Source organism: Hibiscus syriacus, unplaced genomic scaffold (assembly GCF_006381635.1).
Source record: "Hibiscus syriacus cultivar Baekdansim isolate YM2019G1 unplaced genomic scaffold, ASM638163v2 tig00117021_pilon, whole genome shotgun sequence".
In the NCBI taxonomy this organism is placed as follows: domain Eukaryota; kingdom Viridiplantae; phylum Streptophyta; class Magnoliopsida; order Malvales; family Malvaceae; genus Hibiscus; species Hibiscus syriacus.
Genome location: NW_024063527.1, coordinates 396,832 through 406,968, shown reverse-complemented (window position 1 = coordinate 406,968; position 10,137 = coordinate 396,832). Strand labels below are relative to the sequence as shown.

Here is a 10,137-nt window from a genome sequence, read left to right as displayed (position 1 = left end):
ATTATTGAGAGTTATCTTTAAACAAATTTTTTTTTTTACATTTACACCTGATTAATAAAAAAACATTATTGAAACTTGAGAGATACATTCAGGTCCCGAGTTCAATAGTCATGAATGTCAATTGAGAATTATCTTTAAACAGACGTTTTGCATTTACACCATATTAATAAAAAAAACATTATTGAAACTTGAGAGATACATCTGAGACGGCAGTGATTCCCTCTGCTTTTTGCATAAATTGCAACACTGAGCAAATCTTTTGGTTGAAGGACACCCCTTTCTTCCTCAATGCCAATGCTATATATTTTTTGCTACAAAAAAAATTAAAGGCAATAATATAACCATGTATATGATATCCTCAATCAAATGTCATCAGCTTTCAGTCTACAAACACTTGGTGGGCCTTTTGTTTTTCAATATTCAAACTAACAACAATGTGAGCTATCTAATCATCTCGCTTAGTAGGCCTTGAAGAAAGGCCATTTACTGACGAATCGTTGGGCATTTGACGCCAGTCGTCGTCCCAATCTTGTTCCCAACCTCGAGTCGTTTCCACATTGTTAGTCGAAGCAGGCTGCGCCATTTCGAGCTGCTGGTACGGGGTTCCGTCGCCCCTTATGCCTCGCTTGTAGCAGACGCAACAACTGCCGATGATCAGACCGGTTAGGATCAGCAACGAGGCTCCATTAATGGGGTTTATATGTGTAGCCAAAGGGATGTAATCAAAGATGCCGCCGCCACTCGATGCTGCAGACACCAAGTAAATCACACACCCCATGTTCTCGGCTTCAATTTGTACGGACGAATTCCCACCAATATTTGTTGTGATTTTAACCTGTAACACCAAAAATCAACAAAAAATAAACCACCAGGTCTTGATTGAATCAATCAAAAACAGCAGAGAGAATGGAAAGTAAACCTCTTTAATTCGGTGAGGTGGTATTTGCGTGGTGTTTACATGCTTGGCCTTGCCGTGTAACATACTAACGTTCACTGTTAGGGTTGTCTCGCCTTCATTCTTCACAAGTAATATTACTTCCTTTGAACCTTCGTACATAAACATAACATCAGACATCATTTTTAGAGTAATTACAAGATAATAACCGTTCATAATCATTCTTAGCCATTGATAATGCGTACAACTTACCGGCTGACGAAGGATCGACGCACGCCGTTAAGCTTCTGTTATGACAATTACGATTTGGCTGAAGCCAACACCCAATGTTACTAGGCTCAGGCGCCGGTGATGGGGAAAACTAAAAGCCAGGGAAAAAAAATCACCCTTTTTCCTTTTTGTTATCGAAATTATTAAAGAAGAAAGGGAAATGAATAAAATACCAGTGGAGAGGGAGAGGCCAGAGCTCGAGCTTGTGATTGATGAAAGAGTAAAAGGAAAGAAAAGATTGAAACAAATTGATTTGAATCCATAGTTTGATGTTGTTGATGGACAGAACAGTCTCTGTGTCTTGAATCACACCTGTCCTCTCTCAGCTTTGATATTAATGATTCTTCTTTACCCAATTACAAGGAATTTCATTTTTTTTTTCTCGGTCAATCCATCCAAAAGCCTCTCTCTTTGGTTTCTCCGTTGACTTGGATTTTTCCACTTGGAATGTAACTTGTTTTCTTCGACGAAATTCACCCATATCTGACCAACCACGTTGTGTTGAAATAACTTTCATCCTTAATCCAACCCGGTTTAAACATCAGTTTGAACTAAAATTGTGTCAAAGGGTCTAATTCTTATACAAGTCCTTTCACTTTTACATATTTCACATCTCGTCCTTTGACTTTTAATTATGGGAATTTACCCCCTCTACTCTTTTGATTTAATAACTGAAATCTAACTGGCAACGCCCTCAAAGGGCTTTTGCGACCCTCGTAACTTTATACATATAAAAAATAATGTGACCCCTATTTTTCTCACCTAATGTGACTATTAATTTTTTTAAAAAAATAACGTGACGTTTAAGTAAAAACAATAATCAAGGTTACTTTTAGACCGACAAAAATATCATTAGTCATGATAGTTCATAGATGTCGATGTGGTGGTTCACCTATAAATGATAATGTGATAGAGAGTTTTAATCATTTTTTTTAGAATAATTGAAGGTTTAATTGATATTTTAGAAAGTTTGAGGGATTGTTTAATCGGAAAAAAATAAAAACTAAAAAATGTTTAAAAAGTTTTAAAAATATTTTAAATTTTTAAAATCAAATATTAAAAAATTTATTAAAAACACTATTAAAAATCTAAAAAATAAATCAAAATTTAAAAATAAACTATAAAATAATAAATTGTAAATTATTAAAATATCAAAATATTTAAAAGCGGGGGGGGGGGTGAAACTTAGAATGTCCCTCGTCAATCTAAGTCTCCTTGATCATATGTTCAGTTGAATTAATCTTACATAAATGTAACAATGCATGTTGATCAGGATTGTATTATATGGTTACAATTCTATACTACGTATTTTAATATCGTTGAAAATTAATTTTACAATAAAAACGTCTATGACCTCCCTTTGTATCCCTTTGTAGCGATGAGCGCCACTAACGATGATGACTGTTGATTTAATTTATAAAAAATTAAATTATAAAGAACTCAACGTATAATTATAAATTAATTAAAATTTTAAAGATGAATTATTTAAAATAAAGGGTAAACTATAACAGTGACCACCTAACTATTGTCTCTTTCCATTTTAACTAATATTTTTTAAAAAAATTCAATCAGGTCACTTAACTATTTAAATGCATTCAATTAAGTCATTTGTCGTTAATATTTAATGAAGAAGCTGGTGTGACCGTTAAAATATTTGATATAATTGAAGTAAGATAAATGAGTCGTTCCGGTTTCATTTTGAAAAATAAAATCACTTGATAGGTCTATATATACTTATAATTGGAAAAAATAATTATGGAACGTATCTTAAAATATTTTATTCATCATTTCAAGCAATAGTTTGCAAATAAAATATTAGTAACAGCACCAACCTTTATCTTAAATTATTATGTGACTTCCGTGATTAAAAATAGAGAAAATAACCTCAGTGACCAAAAATGCCTTATAATATAAGATTTTAACCAATTTTTTTAGGATTTGCCAAAATGACCAACTAAATCACAATGCGATCGATAATTCGCAACGCGATCTCCGGTATCGCAAATCAGTTTCCAGATTCGCAACGCGAACTTCGACTATCGCATTGCGATTTACATATTCGCATTGCGATAGTCCAAGTTCGCATTGCGATAGTTCAAGTTTGCGTTGCGATTTTCCAAATTCGACTATCGCAAAGCGAACTTCTACTATCGCATTACGATTTATATATTCGCATTGCGATAGTCCAAGTTCGCATTGCGATAGTCGAAGTTCGCGTTGCGATTTTCCAAATTCAACTATCGCAACGCGAACTTCGACTATCGCATTGCGATTTACATATTCGCATTGCGATAGTCAAAGTTCGCGTTGCGATTTTCCAAATTCGTTGCGATAGTCGAAGTTCGCGTTGCGATTTATTCCAAAATCGCAACGACTGGTGATATTGCATTTGTTTCTTAAGAATTTTCTCTAAAAAGATAGTATTCGCGCGGACGTGTCGAAGACACGTATGACCACGACCACAAGACGAGACGGACGGTGGCGGCGCGCGAAAGTCTCCCTTGTTCTCTATCACTCAACAAGGAAGTGGGAAAGCCAAACCTTAAATACCATTTCCAATAGTGTTTCAAATACTATGTGGGATTGAGCATTATCAACACTTGTTTCCAATACAATGTGATTATTCAGGAAACAATTAACAATCATGCACCTTAAAACAACTGAATCATCAACCAATTGCTTTAGTATTATACGATTAAATATGTTATAATTAAAAGTCAATCTACAATCAATCGTGATTATTGCAATTTTAAGCAAAACATTCAAAAATAATATCACTATTTAAGGCTCAATCCCACATAGTATTAGGAACAAGTGTTGGTAATTCTCAATCCCACATAGTATTGGAAACACTATTGGGATGGTATTTAAGGCTTGGCTTTCCCACTTCCTTGTTGAGTGATAGAGAACAAGGGGGACTCTCGCGCGCCGCCGCCGCCGCCGCCGCTGTCCCGTCCCGTGGTCGTGGTCGTGGTAATACGTGTCTTTGACACGTCCGCGCGAATACTATCTTTTTAGAAAAAATTCTTAAGAAACAAATGCAATACCAAATCGCAACGAGGAATAAATCGCAACGCGAACATGGACTATCGCAATGAATTTGGAATAAATCGCAACGCGAACTTGGACTATCGCAACGAATTTGGAATAAATCGCAACGCGAACTTCGACTATCGCTTCGCGAACTTCGACTATCGCATCGCGAATATGTAAATCGCAATGCGATAGTCGAAGTTCGCATTGCGAATCTAGAAACTGATTTGCGATACCGGAGATCGCGTTGCGAATTATCGATCGCATTGCGATTTAGTTGGTCATTTTGGCAAATCCAAAAAAAATTTGGTTAAAATCGTATATTATAAGACATTTTTGGTCACTGAGGTTATTTTCTCTTAAAAATATGAATGTTATTATTAAAGATTATGGGTTTGAGCATACGATGTATGCCGGAATATTTGGACATTTATTGTGGTTGAAAATCTAATGAACATATATTATACTTTATAATCACATAAGACTAATAAAAAAAAGTTATCACGTAACCAATGGCAGATCCAGAATAATTTTTCAGGGTAGGCATATATATATTACTAATAAAAAAAATTCGTACGAGATATATACAAATAAAATTTTAGGGTGGACACTTTTAACAAAATGAACAACTAATTTAGAAAAATTCAAATTCTAGGGTGAGCACCTATACATCCGCGACTGCACTTAACAAAATAGAAGTTTTAAAATTTCCATTTTCTACTTCCCTTTCCCTTTTATGGATTTCCATTTTGACTTCGGAAGTATCCAACACAAATAAACATGGATTTCCCTTTTCCATTGCACTCTAAGGTTCTTTAATACACCTCTGGAACACAAGTTTGGTATCTCTCCATTGCTAAATTCATTTTTCACTTCTTTCTCCTATACGAATGGAAGAACCCACGAAGAAGAAGGTATCTCTTCTTCACACTCATTTCCCCTTTCCAATAAATCAAAATAAAGAAAGAAATAACAGAAATAAAATCCATTGAAATTACTATCTGGGTGTCCGATGAAGAGCTCAATTAGAAAATGACCCAGCATTTCCACTATGGAAGACTTTGGGTAAATTACCCTATCAAACTCTTTTCTTTTATTTCTTTCAATTCTTTCCCAAACTTTTAAACTATCCTCCAATTTCTCAATCAAAACTTCAATTCGAGTCAGTTTAATCGTCGGTCAGTCCAAAACATTTAATTTTGAAATGTTACTGAATGTAGAGTCGACGACGACAAATTTCTAACATAAAAAGAAATTAAGGGGGTTACAACATGCTATAATTGAACAAGCTACAAGAAAATGGCACAAAATGTTTGAACAATTTATATATATACTTTGAAGATTCTCCAGAAATGTACTCTTAAAGAACCTCAGAGTGCAACAATTACAATCCTAAAACCAAGCTCTGCCCCTGTGCTCATAAAGCCTAAAGGCTAACAATATAAATGGGGGGGGGGGGGGAAGGGCCCCAGTTCTAGGCTTCTAGTGTTAGAATTAATTCACAACCCAAAGAGGCCAAAGTCAATCTAATAACTAGTTTGCATAATGAACATTGATGTTTGTAGGATAGATTATAGATAACAGTAAGAAAGACAAATCTGAAGTATGAGCCAAAGTTAATCAGATTATTGAGCATGATACATCCTCCTTTGACGACATAAAATCACAAGTCGAATAAATGGAAGCAGCGGCTGCCCTAACAGCCAATTCCCTGTCAAAGCTATCCCCAATTCCTGATCTGCATCACATGTTCATGACGGTTACGTAAAATGATTAATTATAAATCACTCGAGACACAAAAGCAGAAGGATATAACAATGAAGACTCTATATGCTGATATCTGCTAAATTCTTGAGCTTTATATCAGCATATATAGGTCTTTCATTGTGGTTTGCAATAAACCGGATTTAACCGATAAGGGTTGATATTTCAAGCCACCAAGCACTTGAATGAAATATTGGAGGTCAAGGATCGGTATCAAGAACGATGAATGACTGCAAAAGTGCTTTAAATCTTAGCACAATAGCAAAACTACTTTGGGATACTCAGTTTCAATATTTTTTGTTGTCATAAGAAGTTATTACTCATGGGAGGTTCCAATGGATATAAAAATCTAGGGCTTATCCATATTATCCAATCATCATAACAAAAAAACATGAGAATAAACTGTACTCAAACCTGATATTATTTTCTGATGCTCCTAGTTGTGGTAAACCATAAAGCAAATTCCAATGCATATGTTGCAAACCCTGATCACAATGTAGTTGCATACCTTTTATTTGATTCGACCAGATTTCCTGGAATATAAGCGGGAAAACAAGATAGATTATATATGCTCTCTTCGTACACATAAAGACAGTACGTATAGTTTCTTTCTAGTGAAACCTCAAGTACATTCCTTTAAATAAGGATAAACATGCCAAGTTGTTTGCAACTTACAAGCTGCTTCTCTTCTTCAGAAAGAGCTTTATCCATCTGATCAAACAGTGCACTCCATCTGGCTAGATGCATCTCGGCAGTAGCATCATGTGGAAGCCCATCAGTAGAAGCTATTACAATATTAGGATCGCCCCCTTTGTTAGAGGAGAATTCTTTTGATATTAAAAAAGGTAATTCTGTGGTAATTACAGCTCGTACTTTCTTCTTGCTACGTCGCAATGCTGCAAGTGCAATGAACAACACAAGAAAGGTAAATAAATTGATATTCTATATTAAGAACAAATTAAGTGATAGGAAATACCTGAAAGACGTCCTTTAATGTCTTGCTGAAGAAGTTCCAACCATTGTGATGCAACAGTGGCAGCTGAAACATCGATGTATTGTTTATATCATGAGGGCACTCTTTTCTTTATTACAATCACCATATAAACATGAATCATTTTTAACAACTGAAAAATACAAATTCTGACCTTTTACAGAAAGAGAAGAGTCACTAGTAAAGTTCGTTGATTCCACATTAGACAAAGAGCCAATGTTCTCAGATACTTTAGTTGATGATGATAACTTCAATGCCAGTGCATCATCATCACTGACTGGTTTTACAATGCCTGAATCACCATCTCCACTTCTTTCCTCTGAAATTGAAGAAAATGGCTGATGCATTGACACCGGATAACTTATTGCTTTCTTATTATTCGCCGTCGTCATAGTAGTAGTATTTGGAGGCCCATCTTCATGGTAACGTCGGAGATGATGAAATCCTGATCCATCCATATTTCCATGGTCTCCCTTACCATCATCATCTCTGGTTCCACATTTGACATGACTTGCCTGCTTGCTTTCAGAATGCAAATTTTCAAGTTTTTCAGACTTCACTAAGGCCTCTATTATGGAATGGACCTGTTTTCGATTTCTAACATGATTTATAATTCCAGGGTTTAATCCATTGAGCAATCCACTTGGGGCCCCGATTTTTGTGAACCTGTCTGCCTGTTCTTTCTTTGCAAGCTCCATCTTCTTGAGCACATCATTCTTACTTTTCCTCCCACGTTGCTTAGGCACTGGTATTCCCCCATGAGATGATGACAGTAAACCATTTTGCATTGACATACCTCCACGATAAGATGAAAGCAAACCACTTTGAATCGATATACCCCCATGAGGAGACGAAAGAAAACCATTTTGCTTCATCTCTTTCCAAACTCTTAGCGAGTCTTTCTCCTCGGCTGGACCGATAGAACTTCCACACTCTGAAACATCCTTTGGCTTCATATTCTTGATATGCCTGTGACGAATTGATTCATGGTTTATCGAGCTAGAAACATCTTTCACATTCAGATCCAAATCAATGCCTTTCGAGGGTAGACATTTACTCTCTTGTGAACACGGTCCGTCAAACTTTTCTTCACATTCCGAATTGTTATCACATGATTCGTTGATTCGAATGTTAGAGTTAAGATCAAGAGGCAGACAGATAGGATGGGCCATTGGAGATATTTTTACCCCTTCAATTCTTTCGACTTGGGAGGCATCAAAATTGAAGGTTACTGGAACCCCAGTAACTTGAGATACCGCTGCTCCACTAAACTGCCATTGCTGACTAGAATCTTTTCGTTTCATAGATTTCGAATTGGGGCCATTGATTTCTGTTGCACAAATGGGTGAAAAACAAACACACATTCTTGTATAACAAATAGGAAAAAGATAAGGCTGCAAAGTAATTTTCAGTCCAAATGATTTAAGAAGCTCAATTTACCAATACTTCAAGTAAAAAAAAAAAGCATAAAAATTTACCCTCGAAGCGTATGACAGAATCAAAATCTCTCATTTTTGTTCCTTTAGGGGAAACATCATTTCTTTCTTCCAATTCATCCATACTTCTCTTTACGCCCACCGTCTAAAAAACAATCAAAAACCAAGAAAATCAATACAAAAAAATTTAACGAAACCAAAAAAAAAGGGGGAAAGGGAGCAAAAACCCAACCTTGGAATCAGATACAAGCATCAAAACCAAGCCTTTAGAAACCATGGCAGAATCGGCTTGGTCTTCCATCTCTTTGAAAACCCCAAATTTTAAATTTCAAAAGTTCAACAAGAACCGAGTAGGGTTGAGAAAGAATCAAGAAAAGCTCTAAACTTTGGAACAATAGAGAAATTGCTGAAAAGGGTTTTCGAGATTATGTAAAACTAAAAGTAAAGTTCAAAGTGAAGAGAGATTGATGACTTTACTGAGGATCAGATCTGCCGGGTTTTATTTGAATGCTATTGTTTGTTAGTTCAAAATTGAGATTTGGTGTTTGTTTCTTTTGGATTTGAATTCGTAGGAGAGAGAGAGAGAGGGAGAGCGCCCTTTGGATGATTAACAAACGATTCTGTCTCTGAAATTTTTATAGGTAAAAGTAATTCGGATTGTTTTGAAGTGAAGTTCATGTGTTTTGATGGTTCAATTTCAAATGCGGGTTTTAATGGAGGGAGTTCCCGCCCCCCGCCTTTGTAAATCACGTGCCCACTTCTCAACCCTTCTGTTTGCTTCCCTTTTTTCACATAAAATATTGAATATCAATGTATTTTCGCATGTTGGACTGCGGCGTCATCAACTAAAAAATTTAAAATCGTATGTATTTTATATATTTTTTTATATTTTGTGTGAATTATTTAATTTCGTATTCTTAAGATTTTATAATTTTATATTCTTAAAATTTTAATATAATTTTTTTTATGTTTGTACTCCTAACACAAATTTTGGTGCTAGTCCGGGTTATATGTCTAGGACAAATATTTAAGTGAGGGTTTAATTTTTTTTTATAAATGTTTACATAAGAGTTTTTTCTTTCAAAAATAGTTCTCAACATTATTTTTGTGATGGATTAAGAATATCGAGCCTTGAAGAGCGCACTTTCGGAAAATCGAATCATCATTAATTATTGTAGGTTAGGTATTATTAAATACATATAAACATTTTAGAAAGGTATAATATAAAAATAAGTGCCTAAACTATATTTAAAATTAACTTTTGGTGTTTAAATAATTTTTCGTTAAAAATATGAATCTAAAGTTTTTTTCGTTATATTTTTAGATGCTCGCTAATGGTTTTTTAACAGTAGACACCTAAAAATATAACGGAGAAAATTTTATACATTTATTTTTAACGAAAAATTCTTTAGGCAATGAAACGTTTTTCAATGTATTTTTTAGGCACTTATTTTTGTATTAAACCTTTTAGAAAAATGATATTTTAGAGTCTAAGTTTAAACTTAGGGTGCGTTTGGTTCACGGAATATAAGATTACCAGTGGGAATGTAAGATTACCAAGGAATAGCATTACTGGGAATGTTGTATTTTGTGTTTGGTTGGCTTAGCAGGAATGTAAGATTACCGTGTTTGGTTAAAGGAATAAAAGATTATTGGAATGTATATTTGACCAAATTGTCCTAATTATATATTTGTGTAATATTACAAGTTGGAAAATATTTATATATTTTCTTTAAAAAAATTAAATT

At 34.7% G+C, this 10,137-nt stretch overlaps 2 protein-coding genes across 2 annotated transcripts; both read right to left on the bottom strand.

Annotated features, from left to right (window-relative positions):
* Nucleotides 1-357: 357 nt before the first annotated feature.
* On the bottom strand, nt 358-1,472 carry LOC120195852. Its single transcript, XM_039197792.1, has 4 exons — nt 1,339-1,472; nt 1,148-1,256; nt 920-1,047; nt 358-835 (listed from the first exon to the last, which is right to left on the bottom strand). The coding sequence occupies exons 1-4, from the start codon at nt 1,426-1,428 to the stop codon at nt 446-448; spliced, it is 717 nt and encodes a 238-aa protein (XP_039053723.1). The 5' UTR covers nt 1,429-1,472; the 3' UTR covers nt 358-445.
* Nucleotides 1,473-5,612: 4,140 nt separating this feature from the next.
* On the bottom strand, nt 5,613-8,690 carry LOC120195901. The gene is made up of 8 exons (XM_039197838.1): nt 8,622-8,690; nt 8,432-8,534; nt 7,792-8,283; nt 7,108-7,749; nt 6,939-7,001; nt 6,638-6,858; nt 6,377-6,495; nt 5,613-5,936 (listed from the first exon to the last, which is right to left on the bottom strand). Exons 1-8 carry the CDS (start codon nt 8,688-8,690, stop codon nt 5,819-5,821), a joined length of 1,827 nt encoding a protein of 608 aa, XP_039053769.1. The 3' UTR covers nt 5,613-5,818.
* Nucleotides 8,691-10,137: the final 1,447 nt, after the last annotated feature.

Bases quoted from the DNA above. Each gene is read 5' to 3' on its own strand.
- LOC120195852 (XM_039197792.1), bottom strand. From the start codon at position 1,428: ATGGATTCAAATCAATTTGTTTCAATCTTTTCTTTCCTTTTACTCTTT. The intron at 1,048-1,147 runs GTAAGTTGTACG...TTATGTACGAAG, and splicing joins CGTCGATCCTTCGTCAGCCG to GTTCAAAGGAAGTAATATTA. The intron at 836-919 runs GTTTACTTTCCA...TTGGTGTTACAG, and splicing joins CACCTCACCGAATTAAAGAG to GTTAAAATCACAACAAATAT.
- LOC120195901 (XM_039197838.1), bottom strand. From the start codon at position 8,690: ATGGAAGACCAAGCCGATTCTGCCATGGTTTCTAAAGGCTTGGTTTTG. The intron at 7,002-7,107 runs GTCAGAATTTGT...TCGATGTTTCAG, and splicing joins CTCTTCTCTTTCTGTAAAAG to CTGCCACTGTTGCATCACAA. The intron at 5,937-6,376 runs GTTTGAGTACAG...CATGTGATGCAG, and splicing joins GCATCAGAAAATAATATCAG to ATCAGGAATTGGGGATAGCT.